This window comes from Pan paniscus, chromosome 13, assembly GCF_029289425.2.
Source record: "Pan paniscus chromosome 13, NHGRI_mPanPan1-v2.0_pri, whole genome shotgun sequence".
Taxonomy (NCBI): Eukaryota; Metazoa; Chordata; class Mammalia; order Primates; family Hominidae; genus Pan; species Pan paniscus.
This window is the reverse complement of record NC_073262.2, coordinates 135,937,952-135,963,358: the sequence shown is the minus strand read 5'-3', so window position 1 is coordinate 135,963,358 and position 25,407 is coordinate 135,937,952. Positions and strand designations below refer to the sequence as shown.

At 48.6% G+C, this 25,407-nt stretch overlaps 2 protein-coding genes across 5 annotated transcripts in view; both read right to left on the bottom strand.

Moving 5' to 3' along the window:
* DGKD (diacylglycerol kinase delta) overlaps positions 1-7,229 on the bottom strand; it is a 118,917-nt gene extending 111,688 nt beyond the window's left edge. Inside the window, exon 1 of one of the 4 annotated variants that reach the window (XM_034955384.3) lies at positions 7,045-7,229. In XM_034955384.3, the coding sequence (XP_034811275.1) occupies positions 7,045-7,200 (156 nt within the window). In that variant the 5' untranslated portion in view covers positions 7,201-7,229. Of the gene's footprint in view, positions 1-3,492; positions 5,963-6,058; positions 6,279-7,044 lie in introns of those variants that run through there. The other 3 variants (XM_055109235.2, XM_055109234.2, XM_008965713.6) reach the window with 3 other exon arrangements.
* A 7,296-nt stretch (positions 7,230-14,525) lies between these two features.
* The window catches only part of SAG (S-antigen visual arrestin), a 37,967-nt gene continuing 27,085 nt past the window's right edge, over positions 14,526-25,407 (bottom strand). The window contains exons 11-15 of the mRNA XM_034955383.3: positions 22,976-23,053; positions 21,233-21,256; positions 19,386-19,441; positions 15,302-15,311; positions 14,526-14,915 (exon numbers count right to left, since the gene is read on the bottom strand). Coding sequence (XP_034811274.1) covers positions 14,810-14,915; positions 15,302-15,311; positions 19,386-19,441; positions 21,233-21,256; positions 22,976-23,053 — 274 coding nt within the window. The 3' untranslated portion in view covers positions 14,526-14,809. The remainder of the gene's footprint in view (positions 14,916-15,301; positions 15,312-19,385; positions 19,442-21,232; positions 21,257-22,975; positions 23,054-25,407) is intronic.

The following is a 25,407-nucleotide window of genomic DNA, read 5'->3' as shown; positions in this document are numbered from 1 at the left end:
GGCGTGAGCCATCGCGCCAGTGTGGACTAGAATTTTCATTTGGTTCTTTTCTATAGTTTCTAGTTCTCTGCCAAAACTCTCCATCTGATCTCGTATCTCCTCAAACATAATAAGCACAGTTGTTATAAAGTCTGGGTCTGGTGTCTGGAAGCCCTGTGGATCTGTCTACAGTCTGTAGTTTCTACTGGTTTTAGCTCAAGTGCCTTGCCTCCCTTGATGTCTATTTTTTTTTACTGTATGCACAATAATGAATGTACAAACAGACTTGTGAAAGTCATTAGAGACCTCCATTGATAACTGGGAGGATTAGAGGGAGATATCTCCCTCTAGAGAGGATTAAAGTTTGTTTCTGTTGGGAATCTAGAGACACTAGTACACTGGGATTACTTTAATTTCAGAGGACTGAGGTGACTTGAAGCAGGGCTGCAGTCCTTCCAATACTTCTGGCTCCTGCGCATTCCTTGGAAGTGGCTTCTTTGGATCCCAATCCAAATTGTGAGGGGAGGGTGTCACCCAGGACTGTTGCCCTTTGGCAGAACCTGGCACCTCAGCCCTGCTAAGGCACTCGGACAGTCTCACAGGGCTCAGCCTCTTGGCTCCTATGTTTTGTTCAGGGCCCAGTGTTCGTTCCCCAGGGCTGCCCTAGGGCTGCCATAAAACTTCAAGGCTTAAAACAAAACTTGAAAAAAAAAAAAAAAAAAAAACCAAAAAAACTTGACTGTCTCACTGCTCTGGGGGCTGGAAGTCGGAGATCAAGGGATCAGAAGGCCGCACTCCCTCTGAAGGCTCTAGGGGAGATTCCATCTGTTATCTCTTCCAGCTTCTGGTGGCCCCAGGCATTTCTTGGTTTGCATCGACGAACTCTAATCTCCGGCTCTATTTTCCCATAACCTTTTTCCCTACATGTCTTTCTGTCCAAATCTCCCTCCCCTTCCTCTTATAAAGAAACCAACACTGGATTTAGAGTTTCTCCTAAGTTCACGATGATTTACTCTCAAAATCTTTAATTAGCCAGGCACAGTGGCTTGAGCCTACGCTCCCAGCTACTCAGAAGCCTGAAGCAGGAGGATCACTTGAGCCCAGGAGTTTGAGACCAGCCTGGGGAATATAGCAAGACCCTATCTCAAAATAAAAAATTTTGGCCAGGCACAGTAGCTCATGTCTGTAATTCTAGCACTTTGGGAAGCCAAAGAGGGAGGATCGCTTGAGCCCAGGAGTTTGAGACCCCAAGCATGGGCAACATAGTGAGACCCTCGTCTCCATAAAAATGTGTTTTTAAATTAGCCAGGCGTCATGGAACGCATCTGGAGTCCCAGCTACTCAGGTGGCTGAGGCAGGAGGATTGCCTAAGCCCAGCCAGAGACTGCAGTATGCCACTGCACTCCAGCCTGGACGACCGAGCAAGACCCTGTCTCGAAAAAAAAAGAAAAAAAAAATTTTTAAAGATATTTAACTAATATCTAATTATGTCGGCATCCTGAAGTTCTAGGTGGACCAAATTTGGTAGAGATGCCAAATCCACTACAGACGCCACTACAGATTCCAAGGTCAAAAGCAGCCCCCAATACCACACTCACTTCCACAGATCTTCAGCCACCCCAGATCCTAGTCCAGAAATTCAGCATCATCTCATTAGCAAACTGTGCTTGGAAGAGTGGCACCGCAGTCACTCAGCTCACCACTGCCAGAAGCAGAAGGCACTGCTCCCTACTCAGCTTCCAGACCCAGCCAGTCACTGCCTCAAGAAGCCCTCCTAGACCTCCCTGATATCAGGTCAAATTCACCTATGATGTCCTCTCAAAGTATTCTGGCCCTCTCCTCATCAGCACCTGTCCCCATCACAACTTCATATTAACTGTGTGATTGTTTTATTAATGTCTTCTAGACTATCATCTCTAAAAATTTTTGTTGTTACTCAATAAGATACCCCTGGTGCCTCGCACAACAGTTAACAATGTTAAGATCTCAAATATTTGCTGTTAAACTGAACCAGTGAAATACAAAATGTAATACCTAGCCCATGGTATTCCCACTAGTACTCAATAAATTAACGATTTCTTTTAAAAATGGTCTTTGTTAATTTTCAGCCAGATTTGTTTGTATTTGCTCTTCTGGAGCCGAGAGATGGAGACTCAGACCAGCTTGAGCTGGAGAAAAATGGAGTCAGGGAAATGATTCCTATCTGGGATAAAAAAAAAAAATCAGAAAGACAAAAAATAACCAAAAGCAACCATTTAGTGATCATTTACTATACATCAGCCACTATGTTAGGTGTTCTACACAAATTATCCCATTTAATTCTATGAGTTAACATCCCCATTCCTATTTTATGGATATAACAACTGTTACTTCTATTTTACAGACATGGAAACTGAGACTCAGGAACACAGAGTTAACATTTACTGTCACTACAACCAACCCAAGAACTAATATTTTCCATGTTTACGGATGAGGAAACCACGTCTTAAGGGAGGTTTAGACACCCTGTCCACAATCGCATGCTTCGTAACTAGAAGCGCAGGGTCTGAAGTGACTTCATCTGACACCAAAGTTTAGACTTTGAAATCCGACAATAAAATGGCATTAAAAATCTTTTACATTACTTCATCCCTACTAGGATGGCTAGTATCAAAAGAGAGATAATAACAGGTACTGACAAGGATGTGGAGAAATTGGAACCCTCCTCATACACAGCTGGTGGGAATGTAAAATGTTACGGCAGCTTTTTAGCTGGAAAATAGTCCGGTAGTATTACCATATGGCCCAGCACTTCCACTCCTAGGTGTATAGCCAAGATAAATGAAAACCTATGTCCACACAAAAACATGTACATGAATGTTCACAGCAGCATTATCCAGAATAGCCAAAAAGTAGAAATAACCCAAATGTCCATCAACTGATAAATGGATAAATAAAATACAGTGTGCCTGTAGAATGGAATATTACCCAGCAACAGAAAGAAATGAAGTACCGATACATGCTATGACATGGATGAACCTTGAAAATATTATGCTAAGTTAAAGAAGCCAGACCACATATTGTATGATTCCATTTATGTAAAATGACCAGAATCAGCAAACACAGAGACAGAAAGTAGATTCTTGTTGCCTATGGTTGAGGGAGTTGAGAGGAAACGGGGTGATGAAAATGTTCTAAAATTGACTGTGGTGATGGTTGCAAAACAGCGAATATACTAACAACCACTGAACTGTATGCTTTAAATGAGTGAACTGTATCCCATGTGAATTATATCTCATAAAACTGCGGTGCATTTTTTTAAGTTTTTTACAACTTAAACCCTTTACCTAATTTTTACTAGTCTTCATTTCACAATGGAAAAAATGCTTTGTTTAAATTTAAAATCAGGAATCCAAGCACTTTCATGCTCATATCCAAAAAACGTTAACTTTTTAGAAACTTTTAAATAAATTAAACTCTTTTAACTGATAGCTTTGCAGAATTACACGGTTCTTCACTGAAATTTCAAAATACCTTATAATGTGCTGGTGAATGTGCTGGTCGGAGTGTTAGCTCCATTTTCTTTCTTTCCATTCTAGCTATGCAGTTCTACAGAGTCATCACTGTGTACCGTAGTCAGGAAATACAAATGAAGTAATGTCTTTGCTGCGGACAGCTTCAACTCTAAAGAGCTCGAACATATTAAAAAATCAGACATGAATGAAATGCTAAACTGATAAATGGCCATCACAAATCTGCACACATCAAATTTTCAATATGCTAAAGATCTATAACCTGAAGAATTATTTGAAGTTTGGAGAGGCTTCTCTTTACATGTGTGCCATAAGGTCTTGTTTTTCAAAGTCTGGTCCATGGACCAGCAGCATCAGCATCTTCTGGGAGCTTGTTAGAAATGCATATTCTGCCAGGTGCATTGGCTCAAGCTTATAATCCTAGCACTTTGGGAGGCTGAGGTGGGTGTATTACTTGAGCTCAGGAGTTTGAGACCAGCCTGGGGAACATGGGGAAACTCCATCTCTACAACAAAATACAAAAATTAGCCAGCATGGTGGCATTTGCCTGTAGTCCCAGCTACTTGGGAGGCTGAGGCAGGAAAATCACTTAAGCCCAGGAGGCAAAGGTTGCCATAGCTGAGATCGCACCACTGCGCTCCAGCCTGGGTGACAAAGTGAGACCTTGTCTCAAAAAAAAAAAAAGAAAGAAAGAAAGAAAAAGAAAAAGAAATGCACATTCTAAGGCCCCACCCACCCTAGACCTACTCAACCATAATCATCATTTTAACAGGATCCCTAGGAGATGTGTCTGCACATTAAAATTTGAGGAGCACTGCCCTAAGACATTCTCTTTTGTTTTTCTCTTCATTAAGACAGCTCTGACTTGCACTAGACTAATATTTTAAAAGCCTGACATACATACAGTTCTGGTCCTGGGCCAGCTTGTCCTCAGATCCATTCTTTGTCCTTCTGCTCCAGTCCAAGTTGTGGAGGAGGTGACCCCAGCAAGGCCAGGGTTCCCAGGCAGGAGGGGAACAGTACATCCGCAGCAGCAGCTGTGCCCTTGCAAGGCTCCAGCCACTGCCAGATGGACCCCTTGTGACCCCAGTTTTTGGTGGGTGACAGCTGTCCCTGGAGTCTGAAATGCCATCTCCTTCCTTCACCCTCCAACTTAGGGGTGGCAGCAGTTTCCTGCTTGTTGCCTCATCTCCGGCTTGCCTCATTGCAGCCTGCATTCTCAGTTCTCCCATCACCTGTGTGACCACTCCCCTAGATTACATTCCTTCTGTTCTAAATACTTAAGGTGAGTTCTGTTTTTCTTTTTAGACTCAGACTGCTACCCCATACCATTTTTGATGTTTCTATTATGTACCATAGATACCAGAGGAATTTTGTGAATGGCTTATCTGCTGGAAAAAAAAAAATGGAGCTATTACATACAGTCAACCTCGCATTCCCACATTCTGACAATCTCTTAACAACTCAGAAGAAAAATCAGCCTTAAGCTATCTGTACAGCAGATGTGACTGTATTCAGAAACTCTAAGTCCTCGGGGTGTATTTTTAACAGTCTACCCATCACTCCTCCTCAACCAGAACAGCTGGTATAGCAGCTATTGTTTTAGGAGAAAAAAGGAGGAAAGCAAAAACACCTCCTAACCAACAAAATTCTAAACACTGGAATCTCCCAGGAATCAAATCTCTCTCAACACAATCTTGATCTTAATCAACCTTGTAAATCATATGATCTACCCCACACTGGTCAGTACCTTGCCTGGGCAACAGGAGAAAGCAATTCCTATCAGTACCATTTAGGGCTATGGGGAGATCTTCCCAAAAGCACATCTGATCCATCACCCCCATACTTTGAACAATCCTCTGTGGCCACCTCTTGCCCAAGGCCAAAAAGCAAACCCCTCAAAGGACCACCCCTTCGAAATTCAGCCCTAACCAACCCTTCCAACTAATAAGTCTAATCAACGTGATCCACCTCTGGCCCAACTTCTGATCATTTCGCAGTTGTGCCTAAAGCTCTAGACGCAACGTTCAACTATGTAGAAGGCCATTTCTTACCCACTTAGCCTGGCGAATTCTTTATCCCTCAAGATCTCACCTTAAAGGAAACCACTCCTGCCTCCCCAGGGCAGGTCTCTGCCCCGAGTTTCCACGGCACTTACAATGTTGTCACATCAGGTGCACAGGTGTCCATATCCCAACTAGACTGAGAATCCCTAGGTGTAGAAACTGCCTTCCATCTTACGGTCCTGACCATGGTTCCAACACACATCCACATTTACGACCTGTGACACCCTGGGCAAGTCATTTAACCTTGATTCTATTTCTATTCCAATTCCAAAAGACGGAGATGATAGCATCCAACTTATTGGGTTCTCACCAGTACTAATAAACTAACCACGTCAAGTGCTGTAAAGCTAACCCAAGAAAGTGCCTGGCACATAGAAGGCTTATTAAAGAATTGTTATTTGCTATTGCTATCATTATCATCACTACTGCTACTGTCATACCCGGAACAAAGCAGGTGTTCGGTACCTATTTGCTGAATAACTGGAGCACTTCACAACAAACCTGTTTGTAACACGTTAGGACCTCAGGTTCCCCCATCGCAGGTATCAAAGGCTGACAGAAGAGAAGGCTCCCACGGTGAAGGGAACGGCTGAACCTAATCCGCCCCGGAGGAAAAGCGCACTGCAGCAGGAGGAGAAAGTCCGTGCCAACCGGATCTGCCAGCGCTGCCCCAGGGACCCAGACTGCTCGCAGCCACCTGTCCAGCCACCTGCCTGAGGAAGCAGTGTTCTAACCGGGCGGGCTCACCTGGAGCAAAAACCGTAAGCTGTTTTCAATAGGAAGCACAATGGGAAAACAAACGGTGCAACTTTCCTCCTGCAAAAAGGACGTGCGTCTTTATCTAACATTTAGCGTCAGGAGTTCTCCGTGGAGAGTTGGGTGCCAAGCGGGTGCGCGGTCCCGGCTTTGCTGAGAGAGACGGTCACTGAACGCGCATCCCTTCCTTCCCTTTTGGGATGAAGGGGTGAAGGGGTGATCCCTCGCACCCGGGTCCGAGCGGACTTCTGAGGGCACCACAGGGAAGTCTGCAGGGCACTCGCGGGACACCACCCGACCGCTCCTGAGAAACGTGCAGAACCGGGGTTTGGGGACCGCGCACGCCCGCGGGGCGCAGCCGGGAGCCCCCGCGTGGGACCCGCTCGGTGGCACGAGCGCAGTCCCCTGCATCTAGGCCTCAGTTTCCTCCGGGTCCTCGCGGCCCAACTCGGCGCGCGCCCCCCGCCCAGCGCGCGGCCCCCGGGGGCGCCCACCTGCGCGCCCCCCGCTCGGCCCCACAGCCGCCCGCCGTCCGTCGGGGGCCGCGCGCTCCGCCCGGGGCGCCGGCCCGTTACAGCGGCGGGGCACGCTCGACAGGGGCGGTGACGCCCGCGGGACCCCGGGCCGGGCCGAGCCGGGCCTGGGCGGCCGCTCGGGCAGGGCCACGGGCCTCGGCCGGGGCTGCCGCGGCGTGAGGGGCGCGCGCCCGGGCCGCCGCGCCGCGGGCTCACCTTCTGTCGGATCTGACCCGACGTGGACACCTTGCGGATGAGCTTCTGTGGGGAGCCGGGCTCCGCCTCGGGCTCGCTGTCGGACGACTCCTCGGGCGGCGGCGGCGGAGGCGGTTGCGGGGGACCCGGCGGAGGGGCGCCCGCCGCCGCCGCCATGCTGCCGGGCCAGCGCGCGCACCGCGGGCGGGGGCGGGGCGGGGCCGGCGGGAGGGGCGGGGCCGAGGGCGGGCCGGGCCGGGGGCGGTGGGGGCGGCCTCCCGCCTCTCCCCGCCGCGCCCCCTGCCGGCCATGCGCGCAGCTGCGGACGGCGCCGCGCGGCCCCTCCCCGCCCCCACCTGAAGCGTCCCGGGTCCCCCGCCCACCTCTCCGGGCCGTGGCTTCTGTGTGTTATTTCTGGAACGCCGTTTGTGTTCTTGTTTCTATATTCACTTCTTAAAACATCTCTACTCTTCCGCATCAGAATGTAGGTAACCTCAGGCAGGCTGGGGCTGTGTCTGTCCTGCCCAGCCTTGTGTGGCCGAGTTTGGGGCGAGCTCGAATGCGCGCGCGCGTGCTGGAAAGAGACCCCGGTACTGGGACGGGCCTCGGGACGCCAGAGCTGGGATGCACCGCTCCATCTGGGAAGGCTTCCTGGAGAAAACGGTTCTTAAGGAGAGATGGAAAATGTGAGCAGGAGTTGTGACTAGAGAGGGAACCATGTTCTAGGCAGAGACCAGATTTGTGCAAAGGCCTGGAGGCAAGAAAGAACGAGTGTTGGGCGAAGACGGGGGAAGAAAGGGAAGCTGGTGCTTAGAGCAAGGAAAATGGCATTAAGATATGAGCCTCGGGGCGGGCAGGTCGAAGCGGGCTTTGGAAACCAGATAAGGGGATGGAAGGCAGCAGGAAGCCCTTGAGGGATTTAACCCTGGGCGGGGCTGGGTCACCACGCTGGGGCCTGTGATCCGGGCTTTGAAGTTATCAGGGCAGGTGGACGCCCTGGATTACCGAGGGGCTGAGAGATAGAGACGTGGACTGAGATCCAGGTCGGGAGTGACCAGCGACTGGAGGGAGACAGAGGTGACCAGAACGAGTCCCATGTTTCCCAGGGGGGCTGCTGGATGGTGGGCGGGTGGGGTCCAGCGCTGCTCTGGGCAGAAGAGGAGGAAGCGCAGCTGGAGATAAGATCAGCTAAGTTTTTGGTGCCATCCAGGTGGAGCAGGGCTTGATGCCACCCAGAGGAAATGCTGTCCATCTGCCTGCCCTGCTCTGAGGGGCAAATCAGTAAGGGACTGCCCAGGTGTGCCCTCTCCCTGTCAAAGGGCTGCTGCTAGAGACCTCACCTGCCAATAGGCATTCGCTGGCCGCGCCGCCCTGGGCAGTGACCTGGGGCTGCAGAGTGGCATCTGGCATGGGGACACGGCCAGGGGCATGGGCTCACGGCCAGGACAGAGGAGGCCAGGACAGAGGAGGACAAGGCCTAAGGCAGGAACAGTCTGGGACAGGCCGAAGGCCCCACGGTGCCCCAGGGTACTATAGCCACTAGCCACGTGTGGCTACTTAAATTTCAGTTAGTTAGAATTAAGCATTCCGTTCCTCAGCCACAGGAGCCACATTTCAGGGACTCAGTAGCTGCATGTGGCTTAGCAGCTGCCACGCTGGATAGCACAAATATAAAACACTTCCTCCGTCCCCCCAGAAACTTCTGCAGCACAGTCGCATGCTGAACTGTGTCCTCCCGTAATTCATATGTTGAAGTCCTAACCCCCAGTACCTCAGCATGTGACTGCATTTGGAGGTGAGGTTTTTAAAAAGGTAATGAAGTTAAAATGAGGTCACAGGGGTGATCCCTAATCCGGTATGACTGGCGTCCTCATAAAAAGAGGAGATGAGGACACAGACACACACAGAGGGCAGCCCATGTGAAGACACAGGGAGAAGATGGCATCTACAAGCCAAGGAGAAAGGCCTCCGAGGGAACTCCCCCTGCCGACACCGTGATCTCGCACTTCCAGCCACCAGAACCGAGAGCGTCAATTCCTGTGGTGGAAGCCGCCCGGCCTGTGGTGCAGTGCTCTGGCAGCCCTAGGGAACTCATGCAGGCACAAAGGGCTCCAGCCTCCCCACAGGGTTGGGACTTTTCTATCAATTAACTACATGTGGAGTGATACACAGAGGCAAAACCCTGGAGGAGTGTGCAAGGCGGAGGAGGGGCGGGGACGCACAGGGGAAGAAACAGTTCATTCCTTCATTCCGCGGGGGAGCCGGGTGACCTGAGCAGGGTTTGGGATTGGAATGGAGAGGCCAGATATGAAGGGAGTTTCCCAGGAAAACACAAAAACGGGGAGACTACCCCTACCAGGTGAGCAGAGCGGGTGACGAGGGATTTTGGTGAAGCCGGTAGCAAGGCGGGTGCGGGAGGCAGGGAGGTCAGCAGCGGCGCCAGGATGCAGAGTAGCCTCCCGGCCCTGCTCTGAGGCAAGGACTTCAGTCCCGTGGGCACTGGAGCTGGCAAGGGGGTTTTGGAAAGCAGAGGAACTCATGTATCTGGGCAGAGAATGATCCAGGGGAGAGAAGACTAGAAATAGGGAGGCCATTAAAATGCTGTTGCCGGCCGGGCGCGGTGGCTCACGCCTGTAATCCCAGCACTTTGGGAGGCTGAGGCAGGCGGATCACGAGGTCAGGAGATCGAGACCATCCTGGCTAACACGGTGAAACCACGTCTCTACTAAAAATACAAAAAATTAGCCTGGCGTGGTGGCGGGCGCTTGTAGTTCCAGCTACTCGGGAGGCTGAGGCAGGAGAATCACTTGAACCCCGGAGACAGAGGTTGCAGTGAGCCGAGATTGTGTCACTGCACTCCAGCCTGGGCAACAGAGCGAGACTCCGTCTCAAAATAATAATAATAATAATAAATGCTGTTGCCTACACCTGTTAGGAGCTCAGGGGACATCCAGGCCCCAGAACTCATCATTTTAGAGTCAAGGAGGCAAGGGCATGAACGTGACGGTTAAGGAGCAGAAACCGTGGCTGGAGAGGAGGAAATCTGCAATTACCAGAAAGTACTGAGATTGCCACAGACAAGAGGAGCCAAGGAGACATGATGACTAAACGTCACGTGGGTTCCTAGATGGGATCCCAGAACAGAAAAAGGACATTAGGTAAAAGCTGAGGACATCAGAATTAAGTATGGGGCTTTAGTTTAATAATAATGCATCAATATTGATTCCCGGGTAGGAGGAGGGTGAAGATTGAAGAACTACCTATCGGGGATTATTGTGCTGATTACTTGGGTGACAAAAGTATCTATCTGTACACCAAACCGCCATGACATGCAATTTACCCATGTAAAAAACCTGCACATGTACCCCCTGGACCTAAAATAAAAGTTGGAAAGAAAGAAGTATATTTTACTGGAAACAACATTTGAGTCATTCAGTGTGGCAAATGTACCCTACTCATGTAAGGGTTAATAATAGGGGGTTTTGGGTGTGGGGGACCTCAGTATAACATCTTTGCAACTTTTCTGTAGATCTAAAACTACTCAAAATAAAAAGTGTATTTTAAAAAAAGAGGATTAGGCTTGGTAAGAATTATATTCTTAAAGCAAAGAAAACTGGCATAAATGTTCTTTGATGATGAAGCAGCTTTTTTGTTCTCCTGGTGAGCGCACAGCGCTGTTCCCCTGGAGATCTCAGGAAGGGCTGAGACATCAACTCCCCCAAAGCGGTGGCCTGGAAGAGCACATTCCCTCCGGTGCCTCTTTATTGAATGAGTCACACTATGAATCATCTCTAACGACAGCCTGCTCCCTGAGTCTACCCCACCTTGAGGGCATATCAAGATGGCAGTAATAACACACTTCACGTCCAACCTAATCCTTCTTTGTGACACGTCAGTGAAGAGGCGCAACTCTTGTCAGAAAGAACCACTTCACATTGGAGAATATAAAAGGGAAACTTGAAAACATGGGAATCATCCAATTTTTACCCTGAACTAGGGTCATGATTGACATTTGGAGCAGCACATTTCTCCACTGCATGTGACGTAGAGCTTCTGGTCCCCAAGCATGTGAAAACCAAAAACCACCACACACGTTTCCAAATGTCCCCAACTCCCACCCCGCACCTGCCCTACTCCTCAAAGATCAGTAAATGCGACTCAGTCCTGTGAAATTAAACTGGAAGGAAGAAAGGTTTTTTAAATGTTAAAGGAGTAGGAAAACAGACACCCTAAAAAGGAATTAACCACACATGTGACAAAATTGCAGAGAACTGAATACATACACTAGTACAAATCCAGTTGTGGAGATCTCAGTCAGATGAGCAGACTGGACCCACGTCAATACCCCGCTGGGATATTGTACTGTAGCTTTACATGATGCCACTGGAGGAAGTTGGGTAAAGCGTTCCTGGGGTCTCTCCGTATTACCCCTTACAACTGCATGTGAATGTGCAATTCTCTCAATGAAAATTTCTTTTTTTTTTTTTTCTTTTTGAGATGGAGTCTCGCTCTGTTGCCAAGGCTGGAATGCAATGGCACAGTCTGGGCTCACTACAACCTCCACCTCTTGGGTTCCAGCGATTCTCCTGCCTCAGCCTCCTGAGTAGCTGCGACTACAGGCACCTGTCACTATGCCCAGCTAATTCTTTGTATTTTTAGTAGAAACGGGGTTTCTCCATGTTGGCCAGGCTGGTCTTGAACTCCTGACCTCATGATCCGCCCGCCTCAGCCTCCCAAAGTCCTGGGATTACAGGTGTGAGCCACCTCGCCCAGCCTGAAAATTTCAATGGAAAAAAAAATAGCAAGGGCCAAGGGCAGTTGTTGTTGAATCCTAAATGCTAATCTCCCTCCCCCCACTCCACCAAACTCTCCTACTTCCATTCAGCACCATACAGTGGGCAAAGGTCTAGTTATAGACTAAGGGACACCAGCATTCAAGCCGTGACTCTCACTAGCTGTGTGACCTTGTGTAAGGTACATAACCTCTCTGAACCGCAGTTTCCTCATCTAAGAAATATGAATGATGCTACTGATTTATAAGTACTACTGAAATGGTTACATGTCAGACGTGAAGTACTTGGCACAAGGTAGGCACTCCATCAATGGCAGGGATCCCCCTTCTCCAGCCCTTCATTGCTGGTTGCAGAACTTTCTCCATGCAGCACCTTCAACTGCTCTGTACCCCGTTTCTTGCACTGCATCTGTCCCAAAAACTCTGGGCCACACATTCAACCTGCACATAGACTTCCTGCCTCCTGATACCAAGGGACACTACGTGCCAGTAGACAGCCCCACACATGTGCAGGCTGAGCTGAGCCAAGCTTCCACTTTCTGCTCAGGGCAGCTGGCTGCTCGCTTCCTCCCCCAACTCCCTCCCCAGCGTGGCCAGCTGCAGGCCATAAACAAGCCAGCACCTGGAGGGCGTATCGAGACATTTTGGCACCAAAATAACTAGGAGGGTAAGGGCTGTGCTGACCTCTGCTCTCCAGGGATTGGTCTTCCAGCCCTTCCCTCCAGCTCTCTCACCCACGTAGTTCCAAAGGTCGGGCTTATTAACGTCCACCCTGACTTAGGATGTCCTGGGGTCAAGCAATGCAGGAACCAACGGGCTGGTCCTCTCACCAGGCACCACAGGGCAGAATCCCAGGCCCTGGGCTAGCCCAAGAGCTCTAGCAGGAGCTAAACACAGCAGCCTGTGTGCTGTGGCAGAGGACAGGGGAAGGAAGGGCTCAGTGCAATGGGGAACAGCTTTGGGAATCCTCAGAGGAGTGTGCCACCCTGGCCATCCCTTGTCTGCATGCCCTGAGGGGAGCATGGGTTGAAATGGTCGTGCACCATTACCTTAGCATAGAGAGAAAAAGAACGAGGGACTGTGTCTGATCCTGCTAACCCACAGCCTGAAGGACCAATCTTCCACCTGTAGTCTCGTGTATTATAAATCCTCCTCCCAATGCCAGGATGCGTGAGTCAGCACACGGGTCCACACCTCGCTTTGTCTGGGATCCCATCCAAGCTTCCCAAGTGGAGCCTCCTCATCTAAATCCCAATCTCCAGGACCCAAACAGCTGGAATCCTGCTGAACAACCCCAGATGTTGGGAACCTTCATGTGTATGGAACCCATGCCCTGACCAGCCCTCTGTCGCCATGTTCCATCCCAGAAGCCTGATCCACGTGTACTCCCCATCTAGAACCCCTCCCACTCACCCTCCGCCTTCTGTGAGTGGGTTGAACTGTGGAGGAATCTCCAACCCCCCTTTACCCTGCTCCCTTAAAGCATGGACCAGAGATGGACCAGAGCCTATGCATCTCCATCCCCTCCTTGGCCACCATGAGCCTGTTCAGTATCTGTGCCATCAGCAGCAGGCCCGGTGGGTACCTCAGGGCAGGAAGGGACCCCACAAAGGAAAGGCCCTGGTATCACCTCTATTATCCCTCCTCCACCTGCAGTTCACCTTCCTCCCTGACACCCAGAGTGCTCTCCCCTATGCCTCTCACGCCCAGTCTCAGTGAAGCACGCTGTAAGTAAGCCCATGTGACTCACAATCAACCCCTTTTTCTGGGACTCTCCATCTCCAGGGCTGGGCTCTGCCATCGCTGACCACGGGGTGTTGATCCTCCCAGCCAAAGCTGAGCCAGTTGGATTCTCCTTCCCAATAACCGCCCACTGGGACCAAGAGACGCAGAGCTGGGAATGTATGGTGCTGAGCTGCATGAGGAGCTGCCCTGGAGAGTGGGTCCCCGACCCCTGAAGCTTCTCTGATTCCTGCTTACCCCAGGTGCGGCAGCTCAGGTTCGTCCTTCAGTTCTCTGATCACACCGGGGTCCTCCCACTACATTCCTTCTCCCCGCCTTAATTTAACCAAATCTGATTTTGTTTCTTGCATTGAATAGAACTTTACCAACAACCCAAAGCTCAAACAGACACCTGGACCCAAAAGTTGAATCATTAACCAAGAGTAGTTTTGTCCACAGATGTTCTCTGCCCTGTTTAACTTAGGAGGCTCTTTAGGGGCCTGGAGGTTGGGACTGCTCAGGTAATTAGAAACATACACTGGTGGCCAGGCGCAGTGGCTCACGCCTGTAATCCCAGCACTTTGGGAGGCTAAGGTGGGTGGATCACCTGAGGTCAGCAGTTTGAGACCAGCCTGGCTAACATGGTGAAACCCTGTCTCTAATAAAAATACAAAAAATTAGGCGGGCGTGGTGGCACACGCCTGTAATCCCAGCTACTCAGGAGGCTGAGGCAGGAGAATGGCGTGAACCCGGGAGGCGGAACTTGCAGTGAGCTGAGATCACGCCACAGCACTCCAGCCTGGGCAACAAGAGCGAAACGAAGGAAGGAAGGGAGGGAGGGAGGAATAAAGGAAGGAAGGAAGGAAGGACAGACGGACAGACGGGAAGGCACTGTTTCCAGAGAAACAGCTCAGACTGGGACTCCTAGGAAAGCCCCTGGACACACCGAGGGCCCCACCTGGTGAGCACATTGATTTCCAGACACCTTCTCTCCCTCATGGGAGTGGTGAGCCCTTCCGTGAGAGGCTGGCCTCCCTCTCCCCAACCCTCCCACTCCAGGGACCCTAATGGTGGCAGCTTGTGTCATGTCATCAACTCAGCCTCCCCAACAAATCAACCAACTCATGACCCAGGGGAGAACAAACAAGCTTTATTTCTCGGAAGAAGACTCATCCTTTCATACGCAGCATAACTCCAAAGGACTAAACTGTGGGGCTTTGCTCGTTGCACTGGTAACTACAGGTCATTTTCCGGCATCCTGAGCCGACATCTTCACTCATCAATGTCATTCTTGTCTCTCTTCCCCTCCTCAGCTTCTCCTGCATCTTTCAGATTATGGCGAGCAAACTCCTCAAAAACTAAATTTGCATCCTGATAACTAAAATAAAACAAACAACATTTTGATCATTGCATGCCCTTTGAAGCTGAAACTGAAACAAGATCCTTGATCTTTTTGCAACTGATCAAGGTTTTCCCCATGATAGAACATGGGGGCACGCCATTTTCCTCAAGGCTTCGTTTAAAATTCCTTTAACTAGCACCAATGGGAGAAAACAAAGGCACGCGCAGAGTGAGCAAGCACACCCAGTGTAATGGTGCGTGCGTGCTGTAAGCACTAGGGAGCAGACGGGAAGTAGCAGATGTGCCTCCTGAGCCGGCAGGAGAGCTTGGGATATGTGCAAAGACTCAAAGAGGGTTTTGTGCTGGAGGAGAAGGTCCCAGAGCATAGGACAAATCAGGGCCACATTCAAGAGGCTCACTCACCTTTCCTTAGCTGTAAGCATGGAATAAAAGGGAGGCAGGGAAGAGGGAGAGAGAGACATTTGTTAGTATAAATTCTATATCATAGCTGTACCTAGAAAATGTCTACCTTTTAGGTGACTTTACAATTTGAGAGATAAGGCCTAGATACATGTAGTTCATGATCACTGCATGTAATTCCTGCCTCCCTGCCTTTCCCACTGGAACAGCTTTTCTCCTTGCATTTTATTTATTTTATTTTATTTTATTTTATTTTATTATTTTATTTTATTTTATTTGAGACTGTCTCTCTCTGTCACCCAGGCTGGAATGCAGTGGCACAATCTCTGCTCACTGCAACCTTTGCCTCCTGGTTTCAAGAGTTTCTCGTGCCTCAGGCTCCCAAGTAGCTGGGATTACAGGCACGCGCCATTATGCCTGGCTAATTTTTGTATCTTTAGTAGAGAAGGGGTTTCAAGTATGTTGGCCAGGCTGGTCTCAAACTCCTGACCTCAAGTGATCTGCCCGCCTCAGCCTCCCAAGTGCTGGGATTACAGGCGTGAGCCACTGCGCCCAGCCTCTCCTTGCATTTTAAATCACTGCTTCCTTTACAATGTGCCACAGCCTTCACCTCCTCACATGAAACCCCCCCAGTCTCACCTCTAGGATGCTTTCCCTGATCAGCCTTGCCCCCTCTGATGTCGCTTCTCCTTTCTTATTTATTTGAGATGGCATCTTGCTCTGTTGCCCAGGCTGGAGTGAAGTGGCACAATCTCGGCTCACTGCAACCTCCGTCTCCCAGGTTCAAGTGATTCTCCTGTCTTAACCTCCCAAGTAGCTGGGATTACAGGCACCCACCACCATGCCTGGCTAATTTTTGTATTTTTAGTAGAGACGGGGTGTCACCGTGTTGGCCAGGCTGGTCTCGAACTCCTGACCTCAAGTGATCCGCCCGCCTTGGCCTCCCTGCCCAGCCAGTTGCTTCGCCTTTCAAAGTATTTCTCCTTCCATGTCCTCTGGACCCCATTGAGGTCAGGGTCGCCAGGGTGCCGTGAGCATGTGCACCCTGGCACCTCCATCTGTCAGGCTTCAGAGGCCTGAGACCTGGGACTTGACATTCACCAGCACCCCAGGGTTAGGGTGTGCATTAAAGCTTGAGGACCAACCCCCAGCCGCAAAGTTTTCAATTTCTGTTAACATATTGATTTTGTTGTTGTTGAGTTATGTTTTCACATGTGTTGTATCCCCAGACTAACTGCTATTAATTTGAATGGTTTTTGTACTTTTTTAGCTTTCTGCCCACCTAGTTTTGGGGAGCACAGCGGCGATTTGATGGTGAGTCCCTACTCTCGCCTCTGGTGCCCACCTGGAAGCCAGCACTGGGAGGGAGTGTCTATGAGGGTCGCTACGTACAGGGGCCCTAGAGAGGCTAGCTTGTCAAAACATCCCCTGGGCAAGAAATACCCTGCGGCCCACAGTGCTCAGTGAAGAAATGACACTAAGCGGGACCATCAGCCTTGCAGAGGTAGACAACAAGGAAGAATCAAATCAGCATCTTCGGATTCAGTAAAGATGCCCTTGACAGGGGACAATAAAAACTTGGTAGCATGTCACAGCACTTATTACACACAAATTACTTGGTCCCCAGGCTCCAGCAGGGCTTAACTACATATAGCTTATGCTTTCTCTGCTTAGAATCCTACCAGCCTAGACTCAGGGAGCCGAGAACTAGGCAGAGAAGACAGGAGAGATGACATTTATCTCTAGAAATCTCATCTATCTCATATCTATCTCATATCTCTAGAAACCAGAATTTTGTAACCATGGGGTGATTTGTCTTAACCTTTGCTCCCAGAAATCTCACAGTACAAAAGATCATTGTTTCATCCTGACATTGTGATATGTTCACTGTTAAGGCCATAATGACTGGAACGTGAAAGTTGTATATGGAAAAGAATTTTTAAAAATTAAGTCAGGCCGGGCACGGTGGCTCACGCCTGTAATCCCAGCACTTTGGAGGGCTGAGGCGGGCAGATCACCTGAGGCCAGGAGTTTGAGACCAGCCTGGCCAACATGGTGAAAACCCATCTCTACTAAAAATACAAAAATTAGCCAGGCGTGCTGGCGCCTGCCAGTAATCCCAGCTACTCGGGAGGTTGAGACAGGAGAATCACTTGAACTCGGGAGGCGGAGGTTGCAGTGAACCGAGATCATGCCACTGCACTCTAGCCTGGGTGACAGAATGAGACTATGTCTCAAAAAAAAATTAAGGCATAAAGTCTACTCAAAGTTCCAGAAAACAACCCAACATAAACTATGACATCTCCTCAAGTGACTATCTTTTTAATGTCCTTGAAAGGAACCAGAAAGCATCTTAATCTCACACCATTAAAAAGTAATATTTTAATGACACAAGCATAAATGAATTGAAAACATATAGCTAGACTACATTTTTCTCCAAGGGACAGTTTTGGAAAAGTTCATTGAGGGTCTGAATGCAAAATATTTGGAAGAGCTATTTTGAAACACAGTACTGTTGAGACAAAACCTAAAATGAATAGTGGGGGCTCATTCTAGTGTTTAAACGGCATTTCACTACCAATATAGAAAAGCCATTTGTAAAGTATGAGAAAAATAAACCCTGCTTGTTTATACCACTTTTACTTAAAATATCCCTTATTCCTATACCTATGGAGAGTTCTCCTTTAGACAGATCTGTTTTTCTTTCCCATCAACTAAGCTGCCTCAATGCAGAGAATGTTTCTTCAGAATTTCTGAGATTTCACCTATATTATTTTTGCTGCTTCATTTACCTTTTTAGAAAGAGAATGATTGAGATCAAATTCATATATCATACAATTTACCTTTTCACAGTCGACAGTCTAGTGGTTTTTATATGTTTTCAGAGTCATACAACTATTGCATCATTTCGCATCCATACAAGAGCCAGTAGATTTATAATTCAAATGAGCTGAGGTGTCAGGAACCCAGCCTGACCCTCTTTTCTAGTATTTTCTGTATTCTTACCATAACTGCCACTGTCAAAAATAGTTATCTTCAGGCCGGGCGCCGTGACTCACGCCTGTAATCCCAGCACTTTGGGAGGCTGAGGCGGGTGGATCACCTGAGGTCAGGAGTTCAAAACTAGCCTGGCCGACATGGCGAAACCCCGTCTCTACTAAAAATACAAAAATTAGCCAGGTGGGGTGGCAGGCGCCTGTAATCCCAGCTATTCAGGAGGCTGAGGCACGAGAATCACTTGAACCCGGGAGGCAGAGGTTGCAGTGAGCCAAGGTTGTGCCACTGCACTCCAGCTGGGTGACAGAGACTCCATCTCAGAAAAAAAAAAAAAAAAAAACCCAAAAAAAACAGTTATCTTCAGCCAGGTGCGGTGGCTCATGCCTATAACCCCAGCACTTTGGGAGGATGAGGCAGAAAGATCACTTGAGCTCAGGAGTTCAAGACTAGCCTGAGCAACATGGCAAGACCTCATCTCTACTAAAAATCAAAAACATTAGCTGAGGGTGGTGGTATGCCTGTAGTTCCAGCTACTTCAGAAGCTGAGGTAGGAGGGTGGGTTGAGCACAGGAGGTTGAGGCTGTAGTAAGCTTGATCACACCACTGCACTCCAGACTGGGTGACAGAGTGAGACTCCATCTCAAAAAAAAAAAATTATCTTCTTTTAAATGTCTGTTAATGCTTTCAAATGAAACATGAGGCCTTTTGTTTCCAAATGAAATGCAAAATCCTCATGCTCTCAAATTAAGTTTTTACCTAAATCATCTTTAATTCTAAATCCAGGTCTGTTGACAGCAGAGCTTGTGCTCTTAAATCATTCATGATAAAACCTCACGAGATTGTCCCTGTCCAAGAGCAAGGATGCTACATCTTGCAGACTCCAGCTGAAGGTAGATAATCTACCCGGCTCAGCGCTGAACAGATGGGCCCTCCCTTCCCCCCAGACTATTCACCTTGTAGATCACATGGAATCTCTTACACCTGGCCACTCCCATGCTCTGAGATGCGGTCAAGAAAGACTAGAAATACATCAACAATAAATCTGCAAGTAGCAAATAATTAAAGAAAGCTAAAAAAGGACATAACTGACCTGGGTCCTCAGGCTGAGGGTGCATGAGGCGGAATGGGACCTCAGTGGCGACTTCACTAGAAAAAAAGAATGAAGATTGGTGTGAACACACATACACACAATTGTAAGTAACACAGCAAAGACCTATGGCTGCGGAGAGTCACAAAAGATCCCCAGGCCCAAGCTGAAAGACAATGCAGTGGGAACTTTTTTTTTTTTTTTTTGAGATGGAGTCTCGCTCTGTCGCCCAGGCTGGAGTGCAGTGGCGCAATCTCGGCTCACTGCAACCTCCACCTCCTGGGTTCATGCAATTCTCCTATCTCAGCCTCCCGAGTAGCTGGGACTGCAAATGCATGCCACCATGGCCTGGCTAATTTTTGTATTTTTAAAAAGTAGAGATGGGGTTTCACCATGTTGCCCAGGCTGGTCTTGAACTCCTGATCTCAAGTGATCCACCTGCCTCAGCCTCTCAAAGTGCTAGGATTATAGGCATGAGCCACCCTGCCCAGCTTCACCATTTTAAAGTGCACAATTCGGTGGCATTAAATACATTTACGCTGTTATGCAACCATCACCACTATCTAGTTCTAGAACATCTTTATTACCCAAAAAGAAAATCTCATCCCCCTTAACCAGTCACTCTCATTTTCCCTCCCTATAGTCCCTGGCATAACCACTAATCTGTTCTCTATCTCTATAGATTTGCCTGTTCTGGATATTGTGTGTAAATGGATTCATACAATATGTGGCCTTTTGTTATTGGTTTCTTTCACTTAGCGTAGTGTTATTAGTATAAGGTTTATCCATGTTGTAGCATGTACTAGTACTCCATTCCTTTTTATGGCTCAGTAATATTCCATTGCATGAATATACCACATTTTGTTTATCCCATTCATCTGTTGGTGGACATTTGGGTTGTTTCTACCTTTTGGTATTGCAAATAGTGACAGCTGCCTTTTAAATTATGCACGAAGCAGCAGCAAGTTAAGAAACATTTGAGACAGGCATTGAGGTTATATACTGCATCATCTCAGCTCTTAGTCGGGCATAGTGGCGTGCACCTGTAATCCCAGCTACTCAGGATGCTGAGGCAGGAGAATTGCTTGAACCAAGGAGGCAGAGGTTGCACTGAGCCAAGATCATGCCACTGCACTCAAGCCTGGGCAACAGAGCAAGACTCTGTCTCAAAATAAAATAAAATAAAATAAAATAAAACGGTTAAAATGGTAAAATTTGCCAGGTGTGGTGGCTCATATCTGTAATCCCAGCACTTTGGGAAGCCAAGGCAGGATGATCACTGGAGGTCAGGAGTTCGAGACCAGCCTGGCCAACATGGGGAAACCCCGTCTCTACTAAAAATACAAAAATTAGCCAGGTGTTGTGGCACACGCTTGTAATCTCAGCTACTCAGGAGGCTGAGGCGGGAGGATTGCCTGAACCCAGGAAGTGGAGGTCACAGTGAGCCGAGATCACGTCACTGCACTCCAGGCTGGGCAACAGAGTGAGACTACATCTCAAAAAATAAAATAAATAAATCAATATAATGGTAAAATTTATGTTATGTGTATTTTACCCCATACAAACACACACACACAAGCTGGCTGCATGGAGTGTGCCAGTTTTCTGGGTGTGTATGTGTGTGTCCTTACCCAGGCATAGGTCTAGCTATGGTCCCAAAGAAATCTGGTCCCAAAGAAACGCCTATGAGCCACGGTTCTGTGATGCATCCGAAGGCAAAGCATCATTCCTAACACCTCTGAGCACAACTGTCCAGAAAGCAGCTTTCATCAGAAACCGTTTTGGAGCCCCAAGTTCGCTGCCTTTGATATCTTGAGAAACAATCAAACAAGGAAGGTGAACAGGCTTACCTGGAGGTGAGCTCTCCCAGAAAGCTAGAAAACACAAACAAACGCCTGTCGTTAACTGTCACAGTGGTAACACGACCCTTTCCCATGATTCAGAGGCAGGACACAGCCCAGCTCTCATGGCCCTTGCACCCGAACTCACAACGTCCAGGGTCTTCCCATCCCTTAATGTTCAACTTCATTACCTGTGACTTCATCTCTTTCTCAAGATGATTAGTTTAAAAAGGCCGGGCATGGGGGATCATACCTGTAATCCCAGCACTTTGGGAGGCCGAGGTGGGCGGATCACTTGAGGTCATGAGTTCCAGACCAGCCTGACCAACGTGGTAAAACCCCATCTCTACTAAAAATACAAAAATTAGCCGGGCATGGTGGCAGGCGCCTGTAATCTTAGCTACTCGGGAGGCTGAGGCAGGGGAATTGCTTGAACCTGGGAGGTGGAGGTTGCAGTGAGCTGAGATCATGCCACTGTACTCCAGCCTGGGTGACAGAATAAGACTCCGTCTCAAAAAAAAAAAAGTTGGCTGGGCACGGTGGCTCACACCTGTAATCCAGCACTTTGGGAGGCTGAGGTGGGCAGATCACTTGAGGTCAGAAGTTCGAGACCAGCCTGGCTAACATGGTGAAACCCCGTCTCTACTAAAAATACAAAAATTAGCCAGGCATGGTGGTGGGCACCTGTAATCCCAGCTACTCAGAAGCTGAGGCAGGAGAATCACTTGAACCTGGGAGGTGGAGGTTACAGTGAGCCGAGGTCATGCCACTGCACTCCAGAGTGAGATTACATCTCAAAAAAAAAAAAAAAAAAAAAAAAAAAAGTCAAGCCCTAACATTCAAGATAAGTCACAAGAGGTCATTGTGAAATACCTGCTCGTTGCTTTCCTTGACTGCTAAAAGAAACTCCACCCTGTTTTTAGATCCTTTTATGCACTATCCACAGTGAAAAAAAAAAAAAAAAAACACTATGCTAACGAAAAATGCAAAATAGACCCATGTTCTACTTTGTTAGAAATTTGGGAAACTCTTTTTTTAAACCCTTATTTTACTCAAGGGAATTCTTTACTACTTAGAAGTATGAAACCTAGGCACAGACTTGCCTTTGATGGCAGAACTACCCGAGGCTCATCCAGGTAAAAGGCCAGAGCCTTTGGCAATGGAATTTGAAACGAAAATGAGAATTCAAGTTTTTCCCTTTTGGTAAGATTAAACAAATGGAAGAAATTGGCTTCACATGAAAATGAAAGTGGAAACCTGTTCCCTTAAAACTCTGAGATATTGGCACTCTTGTATGAAAAGAAGACTCCTGTGCCCTGTGATTACATGTGTGAGAGGGCAGGGGAAAGTCCCCACTTTATGGATGGATACCTTCTAAGATGCAAAAACATGAAGATTTACTGAGAGTTCTTTCACAGCAGTTATTCTTTCCTGAAGGATAACATTTGACTAATCCTCATTCTTGCACATCAGCTTCTACCACATGCACATATGCACACGTATTTTTGCAAAGTGGCGCTAAGAGTGCACACATTTCAGAGTCTGCTTCTCCACCCTTTCCCACCTGACATTTTATCAGACAGAAGCATGGTACTAGACAAACAGAATCTCTCCCAAGCTCTACTTGCTAATCCTTGGTAGAAGCTATGGGCCTTTCCTTGCTTTCTGTCTCCCAGTCATTCAGGAAAGGAAAAGTTCAGACCATCTAAGACCAGGACAGAGCAGCCCGAGGGTTGGTGCCGGGACACTTACCCTGACACTGTGAGCTTCACCTTGATCTGGTAAGACACCAGGATCCCCAGGACGGTCCGGTCTATGCCCTCCTTAATGCTGCCCAAACAGAAGGGAAAAGGAGAATGATGGAGAGCAGAGGAGGGTGAAGAGCAGATGGGCAGCCTTTCCGTTCGAGGCAGGCATGCCGTCATGGAGGTTCTCCAGGGACTGGTGAACTCACTGAGCTTCCAAAGTCCTAGAAGTTCATGTACTTGGGGAGTGGGTATGGGGACTCCTTGCATGCACTGGAGGAATTCCTGTGTCTTCTCCTCTGGAAGTTCCCAGAGGGCAGAGCATGCAACCCCCTTCTCTGTGCTTGACCTCTATAGATGCACATCCCCCGGTCATCCTCAGCAACTCCCTCCTACCACTTGCCAAAACTGCAAGTCCCCAAGTCCTCCAGCAGGCTTTGCCTGCCTGGATTATCTCAGTAACTCATCTCCCACGTGCCAGGCCCCTTCTCTGAGCTCTGTGGCCATCTGCAGGTTCAGCCTCAGAAGCAGCCTGTGAGCTGCCCTGGCCTGCCTTTGCTACTTCACCCCCAGCTGTGTCCCAGCGCCCCCCGCGCCAGTCTTGCCAACACAACCCTGCACCAGAATGCCCCCTCCTTCTCTCCTGCCTTCCAAGATATCCAGCTGTATGTCCCCAGCACCCAGCATCAGACCTGGCACCAAGTGAGAGCTGTCAATGTTTAAGTGAATGAGCAGGATGTGCGAGACCCTCAGATGTGCCCCAAAGACAGTGCAATGTGACGTTCCTTGACAGAAATGTCATTCCAGATCCCACTAATACGTACTGAAGTCCTACTATCTGGCAGGCACTGTGCCGGGCATTTCATCACAGATGCTTATCGCGTGGGATCCAACGCGGAGGACATGAGTACTCCAGGATGTCCAATAACAGGAATTAAGATATGAAAAAAATCATGAAATGCTAACAAAAATCATGTAAATAATGATAGAAAAAAAGCCCAAGAAACCTGAAGGCTACAGGCAGAAGGCAGGGGAGGATGGAACAGCTCTGGAAAAAGAGTTGGGGCGGCGGCCAGCAGGTGCTGGGCCTGGAAGAAGACGTCAGCTCGGGAACCTCTGAGGGGAGGTGTCTCAAGCACGTGTTTCCAGGACCACAGTGCTCCCCAGAGAGCTCCTTCGGCTCACTGGCGTCTGGAGCTCATTTAAAAGAGGACAGAATAGCCGGAGGTCGTGGCTCACACCTTTAATCCCAGCACTTTGGGAGACCGAGGCGGGCAGATCGCTTGAGTTCAGGAAGTTCAAGACCAGCCTGGACAACATGGTGAAACCCCATCTCTATTGAAAGTACAAAATTAGCCAGGCGTGGTGGTGGGAGCCTCTAATCCCAGCTACTCAGGAGGCTGAGCCAGGAGAATCCCTTGAACTTGGGAGGTGGAGGTTGCAGTGAGCCAAGAACGCGCTACTGCACTCCAGCCTGGGTGACAGACTGAGACCTTATCTCAAAAAAAAATAAAAATAATTTTTAAAAGAGGACAGAATATCTTTATCTGGACTTGCGGAGTATGGCCAAGTACCTGGTGAACAGAGGATGCCTCCAAAGGGAAAAAAGGGGGTAGGAGCTTGAGATCCCCCTCTTTGCTGGGATTGACTTTTATTTTTTTTTGAGACAGGGTCTCATTTTATCACCTAGGCTGGAGTGCAATGGCATGATCATAAGTCACTGTAGCCTCGACCTCCTGGGCTCAAGCTATCCTGTCATCTCAGCCTCTCAAATAGCTGGGACTACAGGCACGTGCCACCATGCCCAGCTAATGTTTTAATTTTTTGTGGATATGGGTTTTCGCCATGTTGCCCAGCCTGGTCTCAAACTCCTGGGCTCAAGCGATTCGCCCACTCTGGCCTTCTAAAGTGCTGGGATTACAGGTGTGAGCTACTCCTCCCAGCTGAGATTAACCCTACCTTGCGCTGAATGGGGCCAAGCAGCTGCTGAACTGAACATGCTCTGCCACGTGCCTGAGAACACCCTGCAAGTCAGAACCCCTGGCATCTTCCTGGGCTGGGAGATTTGCTGTGGAGTGGACTTTGCTCTGCTATTAACTGATTCAGTGACCTTGGATAAGTCTTTCATTCTGGCTCAACCTCAATTTCCTTACCCATAAAATGCATATAAATATACCTTCCTCATGGAGGTGTGGAGAGTCATAAATGATTTTTTTGTTTTGTTGGTTGGTTTTTTTTTTTTTTTCTGAGATGGAGTCTTGCTCTGTCACCAGGCTGGAGTGCAATGGCACGATCTCGACTCACCACAACCTCCGCCTCCCGGGTTCAAGCGATTCTCCTGTCTCAGCCTCTCGAGTAGCTGAGATTACAGGCACCCACCACCACACCTGGCTAATTTTTGTATTTTTAGTAGAGACAGGGTTTCACCATGTTGGCCAG